This window comes from Prorops nasuta, unplaced genomic scaffold (assembly GCF_024137725.1).
Source record: "Prorops nasuta isolate Cenicafe-Biocafe unplaced genomic scaffold, Cenicafe_Pnas_1.2 PNAS00008, whole genome shotgun sequence".
Lineage (NCBI taxonomy): Eukaryota > Metazoa > Arthropoda > Insecta > Hymenoptera > Bethylidae > Prorops > Prorops nasuta.
In genome coordinates this window covers 2,419,094-2,445,408 of record NW_027116805.1, presented here as the reverse complement: position 1 = coordinate 2,445,408, position 26,315 = coordinate 2,419,094, and the positions used below count along the sequence as shown (strand labels likewise).

At 46.5% G+C, this 26,315-nt stretch overlaps 1 protein-coding gene across 1 annotated transcript in view; it reads right to left on the bottom strand.

The window, feature by feature from the left end:
* Positions 1–26,315, bottom strand: part of Kdm3 (Lysine demethylase 3) — a 122,963-nt gene that overhangs the window by 5,153 nt on the left and 91,495 nt on the right. Inside the window, exons 9-13 of the mRNA XM_066731131.1 lie at positions 14,587–14,737; positions 4,751–5,107; positions 2,344–4,656; positions 880–1,102; positions 60–457 (exon numbers count right to left, since the gene is read on the bottom strand). Of these exons, the coding sequence (XP_066587228.1) occupies positions 60–457; positions 880–1,102; positions 2,344–4,656; positions 4,751–5,107; positions 14,587–14,737 (3,442 nt within the window). The remainder of the gene's footprint in view (positions 1–59; positions 458–879; positions 1,103–2,343; positions 4,657–4,750; positions 5,108–14,586; positions 14,738–26,315) is intronic.

The window sequence follows — 26,315 nt, the reverse complement described above, 5'->3', positions numbered from 1 at the left end:
AAATAAAGAGAGGGAGAGAGAGTGAGAAGTGGGAATTAAGATAATAACATTTTGCTCACCTCGGAAGCATCTTTGTGTGGGTCGCTAAATCCTGCTATAGCTAGTTGGCCATTTTTCGTATACCGCAGCCTGCGGAATGCGTAGAACCTACAAAAGTGAAGAAGGTGCTTCGACCGTTGGTGGGGCGTGAATCTGCATTCGCGACACTTAGCCAGCTTGGGTGCAACATCGCAACAGTTACCATCTTGTAGCCAGCTCTCCCCGGTCTTCTTCAATTGAGATATCGATGGCTTACGAAAAGGATCTCCCCTTCCCCCATTCCCACCTACTCCACTGTTACCGCTATTCCCACTCTCATCCCTACGCTCTTTTTTTTGCCTTGGTGACTGATCATCTATCTCACTACCTTTCGTAGTCTTTGGTCTTCGTCCACGTTTCCTTGGTTCTTTGTTGGTACCTAAAATATACAAAAGCAAAAAAGTTCATTTTTAATGAACATTTTAGGAAACAGAGGTCAGACAATGTAGAACTTTTATATTCAGTGTTAAAAAGCTCTTATATTTTTTATATATCATTGTAATCAATATAAATTTTTCATCATATCATAGACGTAAGAGGACTATCGTAGGAGCATGATTATAGGAAGTCCTTGTAGCATCATGAACTTGGAAAGCTTTATTTGACTAAAATAATTTGACAGTTTATATGTTACTACTTAGAAAGGCAAAAGAAAGCATTTGGATACCGAAACTTTCGAGTTCCATGACTTTTGGATAAGGATTGATCGAATGAGAATGGAACGCAGGATAACTTACCATGCAAGTGAATAGTTAGTTCACCTGCCGGGAAGTCCATTTACAACAAGCTACGTCAACTAACCATTTCCCGAGGAGTTGTTGGAATTGACAGTGGTCTGCCGGACCCGAGAAGGAGGTTGAACGGAGCTCAATTGCTCGCTGTTATCGCTAACAGAGCCAGCTTCACTTTCGTTACTAGACTCGCTGCCCACTCCAGCACCGCCACTTTGCTTATCTTCTTTTCTTCTTCGCTGATCTTCTGCGGCTGCTTGTTGTCTCCGTGCGGCTCCTTTCTTTCGTTTTACCTACCACAGGGTTTAGATTATTAAGTAGTCAGGAAGTTCATGCTTTTACCTCAGCTATTATCTACAGCTACTTCAGACAATACCTACTAAAGAATAAGCACTAATTTTACAAGAACGCATCGATTACAAATTATTTTCATTAAAAACTATAATTAAATTTATTGAAATGCCATGCCCTATTAGACTCACAACTTAAAGGAGTTAGGTTAGGTTTCGAGAACGGTAGAAGAAGCGTTCGAAAAGATTATTGTAAAATATACTCATCAATTGATCGTACAATTTGCCAATATCTCGAGGGGTCGAAAGAATCCATAACGAATAACGAGAGAATCATTAACTTTATCTGACGACATTAATTTCACGATACAAGAGTCCAAAGAATTTACCGCCAAAGTTCGCCATTATCGCCAACGACTTTCGCACGTATACCGTCAACCGTCACGACCACTCACGACCAGTCCACGACACTGTACTGTACTGTAAAGCTGCAATAGGATGGAAGCGATGTGTGTGGGACTGTGGCTTGCTTATGAAGTTGCAAAGGCGAGTTGCTGAGCTTGTTCATTTCTGTGGTCGAGCGACCCAACCCCCCTTTATCAACAAAACCTATAGTACCTATACTATTAACCGTTCATCTACGCATGTGTAATACGGTATCTCCCCACTAGATGCTAGAGTAACGATAAAATGGCGAATAGTAGCGCCAAATTCAAATGGAAAATTTCGTCGTGTAACAAAAAACTTGTAAAAATTATAAAGGGATGCAATGTTATTCTTTAAAAGCGTAATCTAAAAATTATATAGAGGATGAGACATTTGTGACTCTCTGCAAAAATAGGGAGAAAAAGAGAGTCCAGACGTAAAAACTATTAATTTTCATAACTATAAATGATATAAAATTTTCTTTATTATGATTTCTTGGAGGCATATCATTATTGCAAAAAACTAATACTTTTATAAATATAGAAGATAATAAATTTGTACGCCCAGGCTGTAATGTGTTTTATAAGTGGCACACCGTAGCTCGAGTTTAGGGACATTTTGCCATCAAACCCAGCATATCGACAAAATGTAACTCGTGCTTATACATTTATAAAAAAACAACGTGCATTCTCGCAATCCGTTCATGCAAAAGTTACTTTATACCAAAGCTAGATATGTAACAAACCGATTGAAAAAATAAAATCTCTCTACTATCGTCTGATGAAGCATAATGTTTTTTGATTCGGTTAAATAGATACCTTGGGTGGTTTTCTTTTTGGCGGCGACTTCCTTTCGGGGTCGCTACTGGACGAGTCCTCTTGTTGATTTTTTACATCGGTCGCGTGCCCGTTCAAGGATTCCTTGTTCACTGGTTTTCTGCCACTTTTGCCAGTGACTTTGCTCTTGTTAATGCTGTTAACAGCCATGCTGCCAATATTGTGAATAGAATTGACGGCACTTGGCAAACTGGCGGTGGTAGTAGCTGTGGTGGCTGTGGTACTAGCACTGATATTGGAGTCCTTTTCTTTGTTACTGCCGTTGTTGGGTTGGGAAGGCTGCGAAATGTTCAGGGGCAACGAGACACAGGAACCACTTCCTACCAAGCCAGTGGTGTCTTCCGTGCCATCTTCGCCGGAATGCCTTTGCAACCACGCCTTTTTTAACTTGTGAACCGGATAACTGGTACTGCTGGGTGGTCTTGGAGCCGGACTGTTGGATTTTTCGCTATCGACGTTGCTGGCGTTGGCCTTAGCCGGTGTACCGGGTGCACTTGGAGCTGGACTTGGCGCAGCCGACGGTACCGGGCTTGGAATCGGCGCGGGACTTGGTGCAGCGCTGATAGTCGAAGGGTTCAAGGAGCCTACACTGCCGGTGCTAGCCGGTCTGATCGAACCGTCTCCACTGGCAGTTCTCGGCGTAGGACTAAGGGCGGTGACGATAGTTCGCTCCTGACTCTGATTAGGCTGGGCCAGCATGGCTGCCGTATTGACGACAGTCGTTATCGAAGTCGCCGCTGATGCTATGAGGGGACTGGGCTCGCTGACCCTAGAGAGTACAGGGGGTCCCACGCATTGCAAGGACAAAGGCTGATGATGAGGCTCCTCCATTCTCCTTTTCTTGCACTCCAAAGAGACCGGTTGTCCAGCATCGTTCATCTGCGGCGTCGATGGCGCTTTTCTTTTGGGCGAGCCCGACCTCTCCACCCCGAGGTCAAGAGGTTGAGTCTGGAAGGAGGTAGTAGCAGCAACGGACATCTGCGATTGTCCATGCTGAAGCGTCTGGCCGGGTTGTTGATGGGTACTGCTGGAGTGATGAGCGGGATGCATGATCGGTCTGGACAAGGGCGCCGAGGCCGCGGTCGGTGGAGAACCGTGAAGCGGGGGTGGTGGTAATTTTGACGCGGGCATCGAGGCGAATCCTCGAGTATCGTAGACCGAGCGGCTACTGTGCGCCGGTGGTGGAAGCGGAGGAGGCGGCGCCCCGTGGTGATGAGGCACTTGCTGGTAAGGCGAGCTTCCGGCTTTCGACGTGAGAGGAATCGGTGCGGTGACGGTAGCGGGCTCCGACGCACGGCACACCGGCGTACCCGTCATAATCCCCGAATTCGGTTTTCCATAGATGTGAGGTGGGGCTGGACTGCTGACCTTGGGCTTGGAACCAGCGGGCGCAGCATAATGGGAGGTTGGCGATGCCGTGGGTGGATGAGGATAGGGATAGGAGGATTTTGGCGGTGCGTAAGGCAGACTTGCTTCAGGCCTGCTGAGGTAACGAGGTTCCGGTGGGGAGGGATGGGGCGGCTGATGAGGATGCTGCTGCTGCTGCTGCTGCTGCTGCTGCTGTTGCTGCTGTTGTTGTTGTTGTTGCTGCTGCTGCTGCTGCTGCTGCTGCTGTTGTTGTTGCTGTTGCTGCTGTTGAGTATGAGGGGACTGTCGATTGTGATGGGAGGACGGGTGATGAGCGGTAGTGTGCGGACTTGGCAATTGCTGAGCCGTCGTTGCTGCGCTGCTCGACCTGTGATGACCCTGAGGAATGCTCTTCCCCTGCAAACTATCCAGATGATGAAGATGATGCGGACTCTGCGTGGGACTCCTGTACTCGTACGTCGGTTTGTGCTGTGACGTTACGTTCTGCACGTTCAGGTAGGACATGATCTTGGGACTAGGCGAGTGTTGCTGCGGCGCCGGCGTCTTCTGCATCTCTCGGCCCTCGTTCTTCACGATAACCGAGCTCTTTTGATCGGGCAGCAGCGACGACTGATTCTGCATGACCTCTCTGCCATGGTGGTCCCTGACGTGAACCATACCGCTCTTGCTCGGCATCGATTTGTGCTGAAGATCGCTCTTCACCTTGATATCGTGGATATAGGAAGTCGGCGGCTGATAGGTCGAGTAGCTGAAGAGACTGACGTTCGGCTCGGCTTTCGGTAACGAACTGTGAGAGGATCCCACGACTTGTTGGGACTTCTCGTGGATACCACCGGACGGAAGCGACGACTTGGACGTCCTCGAGTGCGCCGGCGGAGGTGGATAATCGACCTTGCCAGGTACGCTGGACGGTCTGGTGGAGGAGGCCTTTGCGAGAAACGTACATAAAAGGAAGATTAGCGGGAGATGCTCTATTGTAGGGGGGAAAAGAGGTTGAAAATGTGCAGAGGTAGGTTTATACCTGTTGCGGCTGGGGTGCAGCGGCGTAATAAGCAGCGACATGGTCCCTGCTCTCGATTTGCCTGTGGAGCCTCTCGGTGGCGGCCAGGTGTTCCCTTTCTCGTTCTCGCTGCTCCCGTTCTCGCTGATCCCTCTCTCGTTCCCTGGCCTCCTTCTCCTCCCTGTCGCGTTGCTGCTGCTGCTGCTGCGCAACCGTCACCGGATGCGCCGAAACCGCTGGGAACTGATGACATACGTGCGGTGGTTGGTTCAGACTGAGGGGTGCCACGTGGCTCCGGCTACCGGGTGGTGGTAGCGGGATAAACGTGTTCCACGGCATCGAGGCCGACTGCATGTTCCTCTGCGGAATATAAGACACCTACTTCAATCAATACTGCTAATCATTTTCGCTGCTCCGCTCCGTCCAATATATACATATATATAGTACTAATAATAGCACGCCGACGCGTTAATCAATCTGCGGTCTTATTTCTCTTGTATTTTTCAGTAGCAGCTACTGCGCTATCACCGTTAAAATCACACCGAAGCCAGATTGAATTCGTGCATTTCGTTTATCGTCGAAACTCGTTTTTCGCGGAAAAAAAGCTTGTGCAAATAACTCGTACCGTTATCGCTCGACAAATTTGCTTTAAACAAGAGCCAGGCAATTTGATAAACGAGGCCTCTCGGTTTAATCACGTGCGAGCGACGGTAAACATCGTCGGATGGCTTGATTTTCTCGAATATCGCCACGGACCGTTGCTTTCTGACTACGTTCAAAAATTCCAACCTGGTGATTTCATTGCTGCACGGTCTCTCTCGAGCTCGAGCGTGTATTTCGTTTAATTGGCTTTCGATCCATTCTCTTTGGAAGAATCGAGTCAAGGTCGAAATCGTATCGGTATAACGCGGACTCTTAATAGGCGAGTCTCTGGCAGGAGTGGAGGAGGAGGAGGAGGAGGAGGAGGGGAGAGAAGAGGGAAGAATCGGAGAGCGTGAAGAGCGCGAATCTAATTATAGCTTCGAACAAGAAGAAGGTTTACTATGCTAATCGAAGCGTGAGTAAATGTCAACTCACGTTCTGTTTACCTCGTTGCTCGCGTCACCGTCTATACTTTGCCTATCGGTGAGCGTCGTTCCTTTCGAGCCGTGTATGCGTGCTCTACGGGCAAGGTGCAACGATCGCTCCTAACAAAAGCTCGTAAAATTCTCTCGGTGTGAGAGGAGAGAAACAGAGCTGAGAGGCGAGGCGTGGTGAAACGACACCGGGCGAAACGAGAGGCTCCGAGAACCGATATGCGTGGGAGAGAGAAACAGAAGAGAAAAACAACTTGAATAAAACATTGATTCGATCATTAATTAATGAAGAATACGAGGAAAAATCTCGGTGGAATTTTTCCTCGGACTATATTTAGTATATCGAGTTAACGTTTCTCTAAAAATTCTTTGTCTTCCATCTGTTTTAAATATAGGTATATATATATATATATATATATACGTTACACCGAGGGAAGTGAGATAAGTAGGTGAACGATTAAAATGGTTAGCTGGCGTTGCAATTCTTACGACCGGTGTAATAGTGCGAACGAGTCATCGTTCGTACGACAAAAAAACAAACTCAATTACTAATTAACGATAAAACGCTGGTGTAAGGATTCCTCGAGGCAGAACCTAATCGCTCAAGATGTATCTGCTGGTTGATGCTGAGGTGTTTGGTACGTGAGTCATTGTGTAACACGATCGACGATCGTTACATCGACAAATAGTATTCCAAGTGTTGTCGTCACACTCCCGACGTTTCGTGCCCATTAGTCAAACAAAGATTAGCTGGGGTCTGATAAGCATAATTAACACCGGATCGAAAGACGAATGTATGCCAAGCTTCTCATCGTGTTTATTGGTGCGAGAATAATGTGCACAGGTTTTGATAATTCAGGCTGGATCGCGATTAATCGGGCCCTCCAGGAATACCCCGAAGACCTCGTACTCTGGAGAAGACCGTGCAGGGACGCGATGAGTATGGCGACCCTTGCTTTCCACAACACCCCTTTTCCACTGCACAATAACCAGCAACCCCTCTCTCACCACCATTTATTATCAAGCCGAGGCGGAGGCGAAAAGCTGGATTAGCGGACGAGGATGAAGGGATGGGAGGGGTGGGTTGGGGTAGGTGTTCTCTCTTCCTGACAAAGCACAAAGCCGAAACAAATTCGCTTCCATCAGATTTCTTATCGCGTCGAAAAACTACACCTTGAAAAGGAGAGAACACAAATAAAAGTGCTGAATCGATAATTGAATTTTGCAGAATCCCGGAGAATTTAAAAAAGGTGGGGAGGTGGCAGGGACGAAGGGGAGAAGAGCTTCGCGTCGAGGCTAAAAAAATCATTAGCTCGTGTTTGCCAATGATACGAGTTATCCTCGGTTACATCGGCTTAATCGATAGTGGAGAATCACAGTGGCTTCGAAATACATGATAATATTTGTTGCTTGACGAGAAAAGCAAAGTTTTATCGGATGTAATAAGACTAGATGGCTGTTGTCGATTTGTACTTGGAGCAACGAAAGCGATACTGCGAATTCCATTACAATTTTGCGATGCTTGCTTTGTTTTTCGCGAGATAACTAGCGATAAGGAATATAAAGCCGTGGGCACGACGACGCAACACCAAAACATGCGAAAATTCAGCAGCTCGATCTATATCGAGTCAGTACATGAGTTGATCGTCTTCTGTTGACGCTATCTCTCTCTCTCTCTCTCTCTCTCTCTCTCTCTCTGTATACGAGTGCTTATTGCTACTATGTGCAAACACCTCGGGATTCTTATTTTTACATGCCACAGTCACAATTAGCATTCTATGTCTCTCTTATTGATATTGATTCTTTATTACGTTATTTATTAGATCAGTGGCAAATCAATGGTTTCCCTTGGTTCCGAAGAAATTAAGAGAATAGAGAAAGGGGAAGAAAGATCAGTTGCAGTTTTTAGCGTAAATTCACAAGGAAAATTCATTCTGGGTAATTAGGAGTTATCTTATCGGTGTGCGTTACGGTTAGAATATATTAATGCCGCACGAGGAAAAATAGAACACGGTGAGATAATTAACGATAAGCGTATAAAAGAATTCAAGTTGCGTGGAAAATTCACGATAACGCTCTCTTACTCGAACCTTCCGTGTTTTCTTCGAAAACGCAAGATAAAGAGTTTTGAGAGGAATATGCCGAGCGAGGCTATATACACTCTCTCGAAGAAAGATTACACCCTGTCGAATTGGCATAAATATTATTATTAAAACTGCAATGACTCGCATCGACCGGTATCGGATTATCTCAGGTTTGATTAATTAGCCACGAGTTTTTCTGCCGATCTTAGCAGAAAGAATTCACATATTTCTAGGCCTTTCTGGAGGTCGTGTTGACTTTCAACCATGCTCGGGGAGAAGCTCTGCTGACGAGGCTGCCACCGAGTAGGAAACTCGAGATCTTGGTGTATGCGTTCGCTGGCTCTCTCTCTCTCTCTCTCTCTCTCTCTCGCTAGGTCAGCAAAGCAGTCGCGAAAAGTGCTGATACCGAGCGTACAACCGCCCCTTTTCACAGCGCTAGGCGAAAGAAAAAGCCAAAAGAAATTGGAACGTGGGAACGATAATGGCAAATGAAAATTCAGGAGAGCTTTCGCCTTAAACTCGATCCTTAATTCGCATAGGTTAGTGCGTAAATTGCATTAGGTAGCGCGTGCGCTATTAAAGGTGCGACTTTGCTCAAAAATCCTCCCGTGAGAATTGGCGCGGAGCTGCTAGCTTCTGGCTTATCCAGCCATTAAACTTTGAGAATTAACGTCGAGTAGTTTTCCTGGCGCACGCATATCTATAAGAAGGAAAAGGCCAGCTTGTACCTAGATAGTATATATAGAGGAAGATGATAATAGTGAGAGAGGGTGATAGGCATCGGTGCCGGGATGGAAAAATTCCCGAGTCCCGTTACGCATCCGGTTGCCAGGTAATATTGCAGCTGCTAAAGGAATAAAGGCGAAAGCTTCGCAATTCCCGGTGCATCGTGTCATCATCCACACAGGAGCCTCTTCCTATATTTATGACCCAGTTATTCCCTCTTCCTTTTACTCCCTCCCTTTCCCCCAATCTAAACTCTCTGACCATTTCTCGAATAAACCGATCGAACCTCTGAATCAAGTCTGAAATATATAGCCAATTAATTCCGACATGAAAATTCCAGGTTTTAAAGGTGACCCTTTAAGACTATATTTACGGGTACCAGCTACATTCTATATACATAAACCCTTCGTTCTTTCTCCCGGTGAAATTATATCTCAGGCAGAGATGTTTGCTTTCTCGGAAATAGTAAAAGGATACTCTGCGCGTCGTATATATATATATATATATATATATATATATATATATACATAGTACGTGTATAGCAAGCGTAGGAATGCTGGCCAGTCATCTACGATCGGACTTCGGGGAAAGCACAAATTGACCTGTCAACTTCTGGGAATTGGACGCGTTAACGTCGTTCCCCTCTTATTTTCTTCTGCGTCACGAGACCTACCATTTTTTCTTACACCGTTCACCTCATCCTCCATATTAGTATATACTGCAATATAGCTTATTAAAGCGAGAAACGTTACATCGATCGACGTCTGCTAAATAATTTAAGGATGCACCGGTTTAAACGAGTCTCGTACCGATCGAGGAACGGGAGATGCTGTATATGATACTGAAAGAAAAAAACAAGTTGATTGACTCGGGGCTCGTTTCTTAATGGTCCGATAAAGAGTTCTCTTTCTTGCACACTGCTGAAGGAGGAAGGAGCTATAGCTTTAATATATGTTAGAGACGCGAGCGAGGGACGACTACTGCTGCAGTTGTGTTGCAGCCGACGTTTGATCGTTCGTTTTGACCTGAATATGACGACGGCCTTCTTCTTATTGCGAAGGATGGGAGCAGCGAATCCTCGGTGTCCGGAGCTCTCTAATCCTGTGCAAACTTAATTACCGCCTTGTCGGGATGCGCCGCGTTAGCTGCTCCTCATAAATCCTATCAGAGGCAAGGTGTGTGCGTGTGTGTGTGTGTGTGTGATGAAGTAGCGAGCGTGCATGCATATATATATATATATATATACACGTATATACGTGTGCTCCGAGTGCCAACACACGCTTTGTTTACAGTTAGCTGGCGAGCTGCGAAGAGGCGATCAAACGGTGCCTCAACAACACGAAACGTGTGACGCCAATGTGCGCTTCCGTGAAATTTATTCCCCGCCTAAATTGGTGCACACGTGTAGCGGAGCACCGCGTGTATCGCTCGTTAAAAATTAAACTTTGCCTCGCGAGGGACTTTTCTGATTTCCAAAGTCGTAGAAAAGCCTTTATCTAATGATGAGTCACACACACACACACACACTCACACCGAGCGCGGATTTTTATTGGTGCAATAACGATTAACGGTGCTTGAAATAGACGAGCGGATTAATCGAGTTAAAGCGTGTCTCTAATCTCTCCTTCGATCGGAATAATCCCCAGGGTCGAGTACGTAAATTAGGTGACCCGTTGCATATATCCATCTGCCTCTACTATAAACTATTTTTAGTTGCAGTTCTTTTAAAGTAAAAAAAAAAACACAGAAAAAGAAAAGTAAAGTTTGCGAAAGGGTAGAAGGGAGGGGAAAGAAAGTAAGTTTAAGCCGTGTGGTCGGACGGAGGTCTACGAGCGGAAACGGCAGGTGTCGCTGGATTTCCGAGATGAGGCACGTACATATATATATATATATATACATACGAGTGGCGCGCAGAGGTCATGCACCCGGTGAGAGTTTCCGTTGTCAAACGAAAAGCCAGCAAAGTCCATTATCGATAGCTGCAGCCGCGTGTACTGCATTATTAATGACCTTGGGCCAACCTGCCAAGTGCCGCTTGACACAGGTACATATTTAAGCTCGCAGTTGGAATTGCGTGAGAAGCCTTCGAGTTTTTGGCGACAAATTCTACAGCTGTCGAATTACGCTACTGTCTCTCTTACAATGCAACACGAGAGAGAGAGAGAGAGAGAGAGAGAGGATAAACTGTCTGGAGAGGAAATTATATTTACTTCTTCCTTTTTCTCCACGAAAAAAAGTTTCAAGGATTTGGAAGACGAGAAGAATTTTGTTGCTGGCACTGCGCGTTCCACGGAGGTTTCGTGGAGAGTTCTCGAATTCCTCGAGACGCGCGCGCGACATATGCCAGACAGATGCGCGCACTTATGAAAATATGCGAGTGCATTCGTCGAGCTAGCAGAGCGAGGGAAAAGTGCAATAAAAGCAACTGCGGAACAATAAAGAACGTGAAAGTTTTGAGCGTTGTCCGATAGGTAGGTAGGTAACGTAACACCGAGCAGAGCAGAGCAGAGCAGAGCAGAGCAGAGCAGCGTTGCAGCTCGACCTCGTTTCTCCTCCTGCTGCCGCCATCAATCCTCGTGTATTCGCGAACGCGCGAGGAGACGACGACGCTCGTATAACGCGTGTCCCCCGCTCATTATTCATTCATAATTTTCACGGACGACCAGAAGGCAAGACTGTGGCCGACAGCTGCGTGCCAATATTGCTTATATATATATATATATATATATATATGCCATGTAGCAGCTAAAAAATTCACCGAACACCTTGAAAATGTCCAAGCGCGATTTTTCTTCGATTCCCTCGGACCGCGTTTGAAAGAAGAAAATTATTGCTCTGGCGAAAATAGCAAGTGCGATCGTAGAGAACGTCTCTGTTTTTCTCGACGGACGTCACACGGGCTCTTGAAAAAACAACGTTTAAATGCATGCTAGTCGCTGATGTACATGCGAATCATCGTTATATCGCTAGAGATCGTTAATAATAATAAGAGAACGACGAATCGACTTGCTGAGACTTCTTTCTCGACATTTTTCTGTGGCAGAAAAACTTTTGTGCTTCCATCGAGCCAGGGATTGGTCGACGCACAGAGCCATCGGTCAATGTCACGATGACCATTTTTTTTCCCCACTGCGATCATCAACAGAGCTATTCCATTCATTGGAAATCACGTGACGCGACTTGGTCTGACGCAACGCATTACTGCACGATGAATGTAATTTTAGCTAGCACGGAAACACTTGCGCAATCCTTGCTATTTTCTCCGGTCCCTATCGCCACGCTCAGACCAATATCGCATAGGAAGAAAAGTGAAAGCGAGAGTTTCCCAGATCACGGGAAGAGATAAGGAGAGCCGGATTTTTGCGTAATCCAATATCTCCTTGGTGAATTAATTCCTTCCACACACACACACACACACACACACATATATATATGTAAGTGTGCGGCAGGAAAGAGAGAAGAAGCCTGCGATGTTTCAACTGACCTTCGAGGAGCTGTATTTCTTTGTCGGTCGAAACGGTGGGTCACGGCTGACATCTGGACACATGGAGGAATTCATTCACATCCTCGGCAGGGTTTTCTCAAAATTTCATATCTCTCTCTCTCTCTCTCGGATCAGGATAAAAAACGTTAAAGTAAATCATCCACACAAGCCTATACGGATGTACAGCGACACACACCTGGCCTTGCGAGCGACTTTATCCGGACGCGGGTCAATCGCGAATAATTCTCAGTCCCGTTATCTCCTGACAAACGACAAACATGCCTGATAACGTTATCGATGTTATCGCCCTCCGGCCAGAGCTCACGAGTCTCTCGCAGAGAATTATTAATTATGCTTGACTTGTGCGGTGACCTTGAGATCTCTGCAAGGCCCACACGGTCCTCTTTACAAGAGCGCACGTATAACAATGGGAGCTTCCTGGAGGAAGCGCGATTGAAAAATTCTCGGAAATCTAGTAGCACGTTCGCCGAGCGAGGGGACGATGGTCCAATGATACAAATACGTTATATATAAGTCGAGAGAATCTTTGCATCGTTGCTCACCCAGTGTTCTTTGTTAAACCAATCGACGCCTCGCATATCTCGTACATGAGCTCGTCCAGCTGATGAGAGAATAGGGTATATATCACGCGATATCACTGAAGAGATGTAGGGGAGTTGCGCGACGGAAAAAGAGTCTCTCGTAAGATTTGGCGTGGAGAGAAAAGAAAAACATATTTTCAGCAGAGAAGAACCGTGCTGGACGGGAGTCCACGAACGACTGGCAGGCAGCAGGAGCAACAGCAGGAGCAGGACATCTTTGTGCGAAGGGCAGGTAGTAGATCTCGTGAAAGGATCTTCTCTTATTCAACCATACGTGTCCTGCACGATGCGTCTACCGACAGTGTCTCTCAACCTCGCTGACTCGCTATACCGATGAGCAAACCAATCGTACGCACTTTTCTTATCTCTCGCACTTATTTAAACATATGCAAACTATAATTCATTCCCTGCGAGTCTACTATTTGCTAATATAACAGCTATTTTTCGCGACCTTCGCCAATGTACGCGCACATCAGGAATTTCCCAACCTCTCTCTCTCTCTCTCTCTCTCTCTCTCTCTCTCTCTCTCTCGTAGTCACTGATATTCAGAAGTTATATTCATTGAAAGGTGAAATGACGACGATGGTTGTGTGCAAGCAGAACTCATCATCGTAACGTGATTGCGTGAATCAAGGTATATATATATATATATAGTTTCTTCGCTTGGAAGAATTGTGGAGTTTTGGAGAAAAGAGATATTGTTGACGTTGAGAAGCACTGAGGGTCGTCCTTAAAGTCTCACGTACATTATAGGAGATAGAGAGAGAGGAGTGGAGAGAGGTTTGGTCAGGTTTGGATGGTTGTGTGAGGGTCCGTAAGACGCACAAAGGGGGCAGGTGCTGGAATGCATCGATTGGCCTCCACCCTTCTCCAGCTGAGCCTTTCAGAGAGTAAGTATATCTCGTGGTATCTGGAAAGCAACGCACCCTCTGGCCATCGAGATTTGCGAGGAGAGTGCTGGTCTCTCACCAGGGTAGACGACCCCTCTCGTCCTCCCTATTAAACCCTTCACTTTTCCAACCATCCCCCCACCCCTCCCCTCCTCTACAACACGATGCGCAAACTTTAATCGAATCGCTCCCCCATGGCGAAATTTCTCCGTCAAACTTCGCCTTACCCGATAAACATTGAAAAGTAACGATCGTTCTGGCACAAGCTCGAGAAGGAAAGAGGGAAGGGAGAGGGGGGGGGGGGGGGTGGGTGGTGGTGGTGGTGGATGCTACGCTATCCTCCGAAGGCAATCCCGTGCAAGTTCACCAGTACCCCGAGACCACCAGATTTATAATCGGTAAATTTAAAGGATATACGTACGCTCTCTAGCCTGCTCGACTATTTTTTCTCACGACGAACGAGAGGAAAGGAAAGTTTTATCAGCGCGATTGCACTCGTAGCGAGAAGCCTCTTCGCGGGAGGCTTAAAAGAGATTAAAGTGAAACCGAGAGTGGTCGAAAAGAGCGCATAGTATTCTATATACAACTGTATATATATACTTACTAGATATTCACGAGTCTTATAATACTTGGGACGAGGAGACGCGAATGTTCGCGTTACAATGACTGTACAGAAGAGCACGTAGAAACGTGACTAATCAGAGAAAGTTCCGAGAAGAGACCAGACTGTGCGCGCAGTTTAATTGATGCCCGGACAAAAACTTAAACTGTGTCAGCGGGAAGCGGCGCGACCGCTTAAAACTCTTGCCAACAGGTTTCGTTAAATGAAAGCGGCCAACACTTTCGAGTTACGTTGCTTTATCAACTGGTGGAAGGAAAAGGAAGAAGAAAAAAAAAAGCAGCCTGGCGAACCGCGCTGGTATTTCGAAGTTGGCAAGTCTCACGATCGCGTCCCAGGTAAATATAGGGAGTAAAATTCGTAAAGCCTGACTCACCTTTTGCTGGGCCAGCCTGAGGGACTCCTCGAAGTGTTTGTGAACCGCCTGCTCGGCCGCTCGTTGCTTCTCCAGCTTTTCTCGCTCCATCTTGGCCTCTTTCTCTCTCTCGCGCCTCTCCAAATCACGCACTTCCGCCTCGCGACGCTCCCTGCAACAAGAAACCGGTCTCAAGGTCAATAACAGCATCCACGGTATACAAAGCGCCTAGCTGGCGCGCTGGTACACAACGATGACCCGTGTATTATCCCAAACATTTCTCTTCGATCGTTTATTGCTATACGTTTTATATATAGTAGCAGCACGCGCGTGTTTACATACGCCTTTCGGCGAAGATGGCTTCGCTCGCTGAATCGATTCGTGATTCCAGGAACTGCTCGATCGTCTCGCTTACAGTCGCACGCGTGTCGTTGCGACGTAATTGTGCAGAGAGATTCTCTCCTACCACAATGGACTAATTGTATATAGTTTTTTGGCAGTGGCGCAAAATTGGCCACCGTCGATCGTAGGGATGATAAAGTGTGTGGAACTCGATCGAGGTGAAAAAAGAATTATTGGAAGAGAGTCGCATCGATCGATGCTTCGATTAATTTAGTTTTCGGAAGGAGCGAAGGGAGATCCAAGTGGGAGGAAACGCGTGTGTGCGTCGGTGAAACGGCTTATCGCTCGGATCCCGCGTGCATTTTAAGGTCCGCTGAGCGAGAACGATGATAAACATGCGCGTTGCGCACGTAACAGTATAAATAACTTGCGCAAGCGTTAATGAATGCTTATCTGGCGGGGCCCGTTAAAAAGTCACGATATACGCCGGGCGCACGGACAGACAGCAGCAGTCATTAGCGCCCATGCACTCTCGCACACACACGCGCGCGCACCAACTGGCTTTGGATTTCTCCCCATCAGCCAAATTTCCTTTTCCCCGGTGTTTATCGTGCGCACCGATGAGGAGGGATCAAGGAAGGAGAGCAAAAGCAAAGAGTGATAAACGGGAAATATATTTATAGATCGCTGCTGAGATAATTGCAATTACATAGGCAGAAGCTCGATTACTACCGCTTTTTGCCCGACGATGCCAATAATAATCTCTGCGACGCTGCTTTGTTTACGTTGCATGGATATAGGAGGAAACAGAGCTGTGCTGCGATAGCGCAACTACGATTCCAGGAATTAAACTGCGAGAGATATTACGCAAATCATAGTTTGGTGTAACGCATCGAGGAAATGGCCGCTCGCTCGATCCTACGATTGCGGTACACCGTGTGCCATGCCGTAAAGGTGGATTTGCACAAAGTGACAATAAGGGATAATGGCGTTTCTCGGGGAAAATTCCCGGGAGAGAATCAACTATATAGGCGGGCGAGCGTGTGCACGGCCAGAGAGCGTAGCCGAGAAATCGAGTCGACCGATAAACCAGTTGGATTCTGTCGTAGATGGACCCGGGATCTTTGAAAAATCCGCTCGTTTAACCGGACAAACCTGAACTACCAGCTCTCTCGGGTATCACCAAAAAAGGAATTACGCATCCCTACCTGTTTTTCCTCTCTTTTGTTTTATTCCCCTCTCTCGACGTCCTCCTCCTCCGCCTATTCATTTCACAATCTATAATACTATATATATATAGTACACTTTTCGACAAACTCCCGAGAAAGTACACGTGCGGAATTAGTCGATGATAATTCTTTGTGTTCTTGCGACATTCACTTTTACTACCTATATATATATATATAGGTACACTTGGTGTGTTTACTACTCCTCCAACGATATGTAGATTAATATCTCTCTTTCTTCTTATTTGCTTGTTTTGCCAATAAGAGGAAAAATCACAGAGACACAGAGAGAGGGAGATTAGATAATGGATCTTTGTTTGGATGGTGCGCGCGCGAGCACTTTAAGAAGCGACAGGTGCGAGACCTCGGGTCTCGGTTGACCTTCGTGCTTTTTCCTCCCAAACAAATCCACGGTGCTGTCTCTGTTTGTCCGTTCTATTTGCGCAGCGTGGCCAAACGGTTACTCGAATATCGTCTACTCTCTAGGATCCGTCTAGCTAAAATTTCTTGGAACTCACAACTCTACGAGACTCTAAGGCCCGCGATTGGCGTTGTTTGTTAATTCTTATCCCGATCGGACAATGGATATGGCCGACGAGACACGGGCAAGACGAGTGAGTCAACAATATCGGATCAAAGAGGTCAGCGCGATAAAACGAAATAGGAGAACGTAGGAAATTCATCCAAACACCTCGCTCGATACTCGTAATATAAACTTTGGGCTCACGCGCAACGCTACACTCGCGATACTGCGGATCGCTTACTGATCATTCCTACGAATCTAGTAAATATATGCCCTGTGTTTATTGACATACTTTATGAAATGAAAAAAGCTCTCTTTCGGTCGAAAATATTTTTCAAACACAACTTGGGCTACGACCTTCGGGCGTTATTTATACTTTTGAAATCTCGAGCCGGGTATTATTTCGATTGAGCTGTGCGCGTTATGTCATAAAAAAAACGGCCACTTAAGCAGGATTGATCGGCTGAAAATGCGTCATCGGATCGAGGCACACACGCGCTCGTAATGATTTTTAAACGAGGGCTGTATCAAGGCGAGCGGCTTCCCTAATGAGTCGCTCGATAACTATAAGAACCAACGCAAAAACACCTATCCACCAGTTAGCTTAACAAAAAACAGCTCCATTCAACGCGTGCATCTCGGCGAAAAAAGAAGACGAAGAGGTTACCGAATAAAACTGAACAATCGTCGAGAAAAACGATGCTTTCATATTGGGATATTTATTTCTTTTCACAACTATATATATATATAGGAGACTCGAGCAGTCTAGCGAGAGGAGGCTGCTTAAATAATTCAACACATTGAAACTCGCCTGCAGATACGAATTTAACGATTTTCCAGAAAAAAAAAGTTTCTACTATTGGTAGAATTCCAGTAAGGTGAATACTTAATAACTCTTATATCAGTAAACACAGTGATCATCCATCTCGTAATGAATTCATGAATAGCGAACGTCCCGTTTCTGCCGTACACATGTAAATATGAATTATTCAAGTTTCGCTGTCGCAATCATCAGGAAATATATCACCGGTGCCAGCTGAAACTGTCACGTGACTCTCTCAAAAACCAAGGTGAAACGAAGAAGATCGAGGATGAGAATGCAGCAGCGCGAATGATAATATTGTTGCGATTGGAAGAATCGTGAAGAATTTGGGCATATCGAGGGAATTGTTTGTGCGAGAGAGCCTAGCCTCGGCGGCTCGTATCGGTGAGCGCGAACCAGCTTGGATTCTTACGCTTTCTGCACTCGTACAGCGATTATCGTAATTCCTACGTGACGTAATTTCGCTGAGACAGAGGTATGCATCATTCTAATAGTTGCTGCTACGATACAACGAGATACTTTTCATGCACGCAATTAATACTCCTAATCGAATATTCCATCATTCTTAATTATTACCGTCGTAATTTATTTATAAGCTCCTATATATCGAGAGAGAGAGAGAGAGAGAGAGAGAGAGAGAGAGAGAGAACTGATAGAATCTAGCGAAGGCTCCATCGGATTTCAAAAAATGCAAAGCGGCAATTGTACATAAGAAGAAGGTCAAAGAATCTCTATTGGTGTATAGCATACATTAGAAAAAGTGTGGAAAAGGCAAGAAAAAAATGGTCGATGCGTTAAAAAAGAGTTGGGAAGAAAAAAAAGAAGAGTTGTGTATGGGAGGAGCTTCGATGGATAGTCGAAGAAAGTTTTTGGTGCGATAGTTGTACGAAGTGTGGTTGGTCGATTCGTGACGTGTAATCGAAGGTATATCTGCCTTCTCCAAGGTACATTAAAGTTGAATCGAGTTGTCAGAGTCGCATGCCATTACTGCGTTGTGAGTTTATTGGATTTGGTATTAATGACTTCCAGGTAAGCGTGTGAGGCAGCTATAGCTATAGCTGTACGGGCTCAGGCATATTACAAGGTTAGTGACATTTACCGACTCTGCCTCTCTCGTTCTCTCGTCGTGTGCTTTCTATAGACGCACCAGCGATCGAGCGCGCGCGCGCGTGTGCCTATATAGGGATATACCCACACGAACAACACCGTGCGCGACACGCGCGTCCTCCTCTCTCGCACGGTCGTACCACGTAATCCTTGCTCGGCTGCTCGCTCGTACGGAAAAATGTGACGCCCAATACAATTTCGCTCGTCCCATTAGTAGGAGCTTCCCCTATCGAATTTAACCTGCCAGTTAATCCATTTCATTTCGCGTCCCTGCCTCCACTCCCTCCCCTATCAACTTTGTCCATCTCCCGCAGTCAAAATTCCCCAGCTGTACCAGCAGCAATATTATTAATTTTCAAGTCTGACAATCCTTAAATTTGCCGGTTTCATCGATAATTGCTCTCGGGACGAGTCTGCGGGGCTGTCGTTGAAAAATTCACGCTGATTTCGCCGCTCTTGCTCATATATCCTCCTCTCTCTCTCCCTCTCCTATACCCTTGCAATTGCACGGAGACTTGAATTGAGCTCTCATGAAGGGGGCAGACGGAGAGAGAGAACGTGATAAATCAATACAGCGGTTGCTCGCTATTCCAGGACCTATAATGAACAGAAATGCCTCTTCGTTGCAAGCCTCTTGCCAATCGAGAGATTCGACGTGTGTCTCAGGATAATTTCATCCATCCAATTCTCTTCCCCCTAGGTATTAAACGTGTGACAAGAAGAAATAGGATTCTCGTATTTATATCGTACAAGGAGGAGGAGGAGGAGGAGGAGGAGGATTGATAAAATAACGATGTTGCGATGGAAAAAATCCAGAGTGGACAAAGATGAATATATATATTTAGAGGTTCCGAGAAGGACGCTTGTTAAACCGTCACTCGCGCGAGAGATAAAGCGTTGACTTTGTTTCGCAAACGTGTCAGTTACGCGGGAGAGACCGTCTCTCTCTCTCTCTCTCGAAGAGTATTTTTAAACCGGCTTGGTGCGCGCTGCTGGCCGAGCGAGCCAGGGCGTGTTCAGAATTCATCAGCGAAACTTATGAGCGCGCCACGAATGAGTTCGGTAACCCACACGGATAGAACGGGCGTGCGCGCGCGCGCGCGCGCGAGCCCGAAGAGCCTCTTCTGATCTTTATTCGCGCCGAGTGATTTACCGGTTCGTTGCTCTTCCTGCTCCAAATTGTATTTCAGACGAACCTTACCCTACTCACTCCATTCCTCGCAAGAACCACCGATAATCTTATTATAAATAGTTGGCCGGTTTATCAACAATAAAAGCGCAATAACGAGTTTCTCTCCACCTCCTGGCGCCGGGACCGGAGCCCCGGCGTCGCTCCCCTCTCAACTTATTCCTCGACACAGCCTTTACCACGAAAATCTCATTAAAACTTGGTCAAGTTCTTCCCGGACTTTAAATCGACTGAGAATTTCGCTCGAATGAAGCGGCAGCCTCGTCGCTTACGAAATCTATAAAGAACATTGTGTCTGTGCGTCTCGAGTACTACGAAGATGTGCTCGATCAATCAGCTGTTATCGATATCTATATTTGTGTGTGTGTGTACGAGCTATCGAACGTTTATACTATATCTGGCGGCAAACACAGATCTCGATAAATCTCCGCAAAAGTTTTTCTTCTAGTTCCTCCGGTGTGTGGATCGAGTGGAGACATAAACGCTCGTTGCACGTTTCAGGATCAGGAAGGAAAAGTTTTTGGATTATCGCGTATTAAGGGGGCGTTGTCGGTACGTGCATGCCCTCCTAAGAAGGTATATATATATATATATATATGCTATACACTCGTAGAAGGGTCGATCAATAAGTCGAGGAAAGAGGGGGGTGGGGGGGGGGGGGGGGTCGAGATGAAAGGCGATGGTACAAAAGGTCGAATAGGACGAGGGCGGCCTCACAAGGGTTGGCGCGAGCAGAGTTCATCGATCCTTTATATACACACTTTGGAGAGAATCAAATATACGAAAATCCTCTGTGGACGTTGCATGCTCTCGCGATAAATCCTTTATCGAATCTCGCGTTCCAGCAGCTTTTTTCTCTACAAGTTTCTCAGGTTGAACATCTCGAAGACACCGTAGGCTATATGTATACGCCATATCGGGTATATGGAGTGCGCACATTGATTTGGTAATTGGAGGAAGAAAAGTGGTGGTTTTCGTGGTGAATTGGAAGATGGCCAAGTGCGTGTTTACGGAAATCTCGGTGGAAGGGAATGCGATAAGGGGAGTTCGGTGAAAGATTCTATTTGCGGTGTGACGAAGAGGAGGAGGACTCCCGGTCGGCCGGCCAGCCACCCAAGCCGGGACCGGAGCAGACAAAAGATCTATCTCGCGCGCACTGCTGGCTAACTTATCTTCTTCCCGCGCGCGCGCATATATGTATATATAGTACAACTATATGGACGCCCGTGGTTCTTTATGGAAACGCGATACAGCAGGTTTGAGAAAGAAAGAGAGAAAGAAGGTGTTTTGCTCAACGACTCATCTTGATAAGCCGTCACCTTTCACATTTGTATAGCTATCCTACGCTTTCGACCGAGCGTTTATCTTTGCTAAATTTCACCTTCGTCCTCCTCCCAGCGCAATTATCAACAATCTTCTTCTCTTTTCCACTTGCTCAATCCGAAGCTCGCAACTCTCGATATCGTATCTTGCTCATTATTGCGGCGTTGATCAAAGGATGACGCGAAGAAATAGAACGGGCGATTGACCCGACTAAATATAAATCGAGTCGAGTTCCCAGAGTTTCTGCAAAGACTCGGCAGCGTTGCGAGAGAGAGAGAGAGAGAGAGAGAGAGAGAGAGAGAGAGAGAGAGAGAGAGAGAGAGAGAGAGAGAGAGAGAATCTTGCGCAAGAACAAACGCCGGAAATAAGAATGGAGATGCGTGCGAGATAGAGTCGAGCGGAAGGTCAACACGGGTTGATGAACGTTCTCTCTTTCCCTCTCGGCCCAATTAAATTAGTATTGCGCGGCTTATAGCGTTAAAGCGGACATTTATTTTCGTAATCTCTCTCTCTATATATATAAACAACTGTTTAGTCGGGATGGACGTTTGCAAAAGCCGGAAAAATCACGTAAAAAAGGGTCGGTTGCCGTCGTCGACGACTGCCAGGACCAAAATAAACTCCGCGGTGGTATTCAATGCAGAGTTTGCCCCTTTCCTATGGCATTCCAAATGAGAAATTATTTCGCTTGGATCGAGCAGCCAGCTGGGAACGCGGCCAACAATGGACACGAGCCTCTGCCAATCCTTCGAAACGCACGAATGAATTGCCCACAACTCGAAACTACGATTCAATAACCAAGTCTGCGAAGGTCACGCGACACAAACAGGATCCATCTCTTTTTCTTCTCTCTCTCTCTTTCATTGCTAACATAAATTCTTATCGGATAATAAACCGCTCGGTCAATTAGAGTTTATACTCGAGCGAAAGAATTGTGCAGCGATGATTGACTACATTGGAGAGAACAAGAGGAAAGGAATTACCAATATATGTGTGTGTGTGTGTGTTCTGTGTTGACGGAGGGATCGAAGGCGAATAAATGTACCAATCACACAGAGGGAAAAAGGGGTACTGCGGGGGTGGGAGAGGCAGCGGAGTAGGAGAGGAGGTGACAAAACCAGCAGATAACACTACGACCCGTTGCTGTTGATAAGAGCTTGCGCGTACAACTGATAAGATAAGGTCTCTGTGTGCGCGCTTACCGACAAATAGAGATTTTTCATCGCCGTGTCTGAAAAAGATTGGAGCTCGAACTGATAAGCCGCGACAACAATTTCCAGCGACCTTCGAACTTGTTCGCAATTGCAGTTGCGGACGATTCTCCGATAAAATGCGGAAGCTTCTTTGGCTCCTAGCCATTCAATGTAATTCGACTTATCTCTGCTCCATTATATATACAAATACACGCACACATACACGCTTTATACTCGCACACGGTGTACGTATGTACGACGCGTATATAAATAATGCGTTGCTTTGTTTGCTCTGTTGTTGCGAAGTTTGCGTTACGAATAAATTCAACGAAATGGCCCAATTGGCATTGTTTTGGTCAAAGCCGAGTAAACGGTGTAGTGGTGTACTCTTAATGTGTTGTATATATGATACCAAGTATATAGCTATAGATATACTTGGTAAATACTTAAATATCTGGTGAGAGGAGCGTGATTTACCACGTCCAAGTTTAGATCGCGTAGTACGCCTCTGACCTTGACGGATTGAAAATAGCCCATGTGAAAATGCTGCTGTGCGCCATGTATCGAGTGACTGAACGTTCTTATAATCACCGGATGTATCTCCAGTATCGCGTCTCCTCGCAGTTGCTTGCAAAGATTACCCGATATTTTCTGTATATACTCTCGTAGGGGAAATGACTAGAAATTTCTTGGCAAATTGTTATCCTTCGGTCGACCTGTACAAATAATTGTATAGTCCATCGATATTCGTAGAAGGAAAGCTGGATTAGTCTGACGGGTTTCGTATATCTATGGTCGACCGTTGCGGTTGCCTCTGCTTCTCCATTTTCAAACCCTTTCCTCCCCCTTCCACCTTGCAAACTACCTAGTCCATAGAAGAATAACAACCGCAAATATCCTTCGGCAATTCGCTCTCCAAGACTATCGAGAGGAAGACGAAGAAGAAGAAAAAGAAGGTATAAGAAAAGAATAGGAACGATCGATCTAGGTCAATCGAGGTTTAAACAATGGAGATGCAAGTCGAAACGATAAAGAGAGAGAGAGAGAGAGAGAGAGAGAGATTTGCATTGGAAGCCGAGAGAGTTCGATAACGAGGAAAACCGCGGACAGAGAGGAATTGTGGGTTTTAGGTCGGTCGAGTCATCAGAGATTTTCGCAAGAAGTGCTGGAAACTAAAGGGCATAATGATACCTGGTGAAAAGGTAACAATGCAGTTAATCGGGCGCCTGGCTCGCTTTCCCGCGTAAAGACGAGGGGAAGAGGAGAGAGACGGTGGCGGTAAAAAGTTTCTAGACGCCAGGCATTGCTCCCTTTGTTGGTCCAGGGCTCAGGCTCAGGTAGAGAGAAATCACGAAAGTCTACCACATTCTATGGAAATACACAAAGACGGGACTGGTCCCCCTTTGTTGTCCCGCGGCCTTTTTCTACCTGCCCTCCACGACCGAGTCTCGACCAACAATGCCCAGGACCAGAAGAAGAAAAAAAATCGCGAACCGTTTCTAGCTCTAGACGTTGCCCGCTCGAGCGCTCGTCTCTTTCGAGATCACGCAAGGTCAATTCCCGAGTCTCACCTTCCGTCCAAGGGATCCAACAGCAGCGACACAACAAACACACGGGCATCCCATCTCGCTTTTTTCCATTTGGCCCGTGCACGCGCTTCACGGGTCAAATGGAAAAACAAAAACAACCGCGAACGCGAAACTTTTCTTTCCTGAAGAGCCTCGACGCACACACACACACACAAACACATATAGTCTCGTAGAAAACGAAAGCTGGCTAATTAGGCAAAGTTTCACCGGGCAGAGAAGCGTTTACTCTTCGTGTTCCGGTTCAGGGTCGAGAGAGCCTCGTTCCAATCGATTACCGACTGGATTCGTTCCGTCGAGGATTACCAATGCCGAGATGTCCCCCCTCCCCCTCCCCACCCTCTTCCCAAAGCTCTGTTATACCACGCTTCGTCAACTTCCATCAATAAAAGCCTATCTACAGTTGTTATTCCTTTCCGGGATGGAAAAGAAAAAAGAGAAGAAATAAAAAATCATTCACGCTAATTTGATCAAAAACAATTCTCTCTCTCTCTCTCTCATCAACGTTCGAATGCTCGAAGCATGGTATACAGGTACTTTTCCACCAAGCTCAAATGCTCAGTGGTTCGGTCTTAATAAGTCAACGGATAAATTAGCTGTTCAGGGTACTGGATGCAGTCTGCAAACTGGTTTCATTCGCAATGTCGAGCTGGTTGCGCAACGCTTGACACGTTGTTAGCTCGACACACCACTAGAACACTCGACACGCTCTTCGTCACGAGAAAATAATTGGAAAATGCACAGAGTCGTTTCTCTCCTCCTCCCCCCCCCCCCCCTCTCCCTCTTGTAAAAGCTGCTAGCCACAGCTGCTTTGAGAACCTGCTTTTTTTCAACACCTCCTCCTCCTACCTCTCCCTTTCCAAATAATCGATAAACCACTCGAGAAACTTTTAGTAGTCAGGTAGGTTCGAGATCGAATGGATAAACAGAGGCTTCTTTTTTGTTCGATGGAATTAAATGACGAATCGCGGAGCAATTAAGGAGATCCGAGTCTGGCCAACAGCTGTTGGTACACAGGCGTCTGGAGACTACAATACACACCAAAGCACAGACACACACACACATGGATTATACCGCGCGAAGCGTTACTTGGCACTATTTGCCAGAGAAATTTCCCAGAAGCGATTTGCATATTCTGGCACGTGCTGGCAAAACCCAGTTACGCAGTGCTTGGCCCATAAATCCCTCCTAGCGATGCGTTTTCTTCGCCAAAGCTCCGATATCGATTCCAGCGCACTTGAATCGATTAGTGAACTTTTGACCTTGGTTGGGTATCTCGGGCGCGGCACGATATAAGCGCAGGTCCTGCGAGAGACGGAAGAAGGAGGAAACGGAAGGATACATCGGTCCGGATAAGGTCAGGAGGAAAAGAGGATCCGAAGGTTTAACCTTTGGCGTGGATCGAGCGCATAGGTATACATAAGCTCGGAAGGACGACACCTGCACGCCATTTGGAGTGGAAGGAGAACGCGAACGAGCGTTCTCTCCTTCGCTCTCGCGTGGATTTTATCTCAGACAGAGAGGAGAGGGGGGGGGGGGGGTTGACGTTAATTAATACTCGGGACATTAAAGTGAAACTGACGGATGCACCGAGGCTGGAAGGACTTACAAAGAAATAGCGGTGGCAAGTTTGTTGGCTTCCGTATCGTGAAAGCTCGTTTGTTGGGATTGCTGGAGATGAAAGTGTTGCTGTTGTTGCTGTAGGTGGAGATGATGATGATGCTGCTGCTGAAAGGGTTGATGGGAGGAGGGTGATGCGGCCGGCGTTATTAAATTGTAAGGCTGGTAGAGCAGCTGGGGTGGTTGCTGCGTACCGGAGGACGCCAGGAGAGTCTGTTGATGATGCACTAGGTGGTGGTGGTGATGATTGTGATGATGGTGCGGGTTACCCTGCGTGGCCGTCTGCGGGCTGACCGGAAGGACCGCCATTGCAGCTCCTCCTAGCACCGGTGCCATTCTAGTTTGGTTCCTTCGACTCCCCGACTCCTCCAGCCTGGCCTGCTGCTCATCGTACGAGCCGCACTCTCGTTCAAGGTGCGGCTCATCTCTCGCAACGGTACGGACCGTCACGAGACCCTACCTCTGACCTTGCCACTACCAAAACACTCCTCTATCACCGCAATTACTACTACTATTACTCTACTACTACTCTTACTGCCACGAGGATGAGGACGACAAAGACGACGACGACGATGATGAAATTACTCGACTCTCGCCTCGAGCTATCACGCGCGGTGCACTTTCCTACGAGCAAATAACGGGCCTCTTCAATTTCTCTAGCGGTAACTTTGTCGATTATCTGCACGGCTCGCAATTATTCCCCTCTCAACCACCTCCTCCTCCTCCTCCTCCTCCTCCCTTTTCTTCTCGCTGTAGCAAATGTTTCTCGCTCTTACAATATCATACGCACTTGTACAACTATTTACGAATTTAGCACA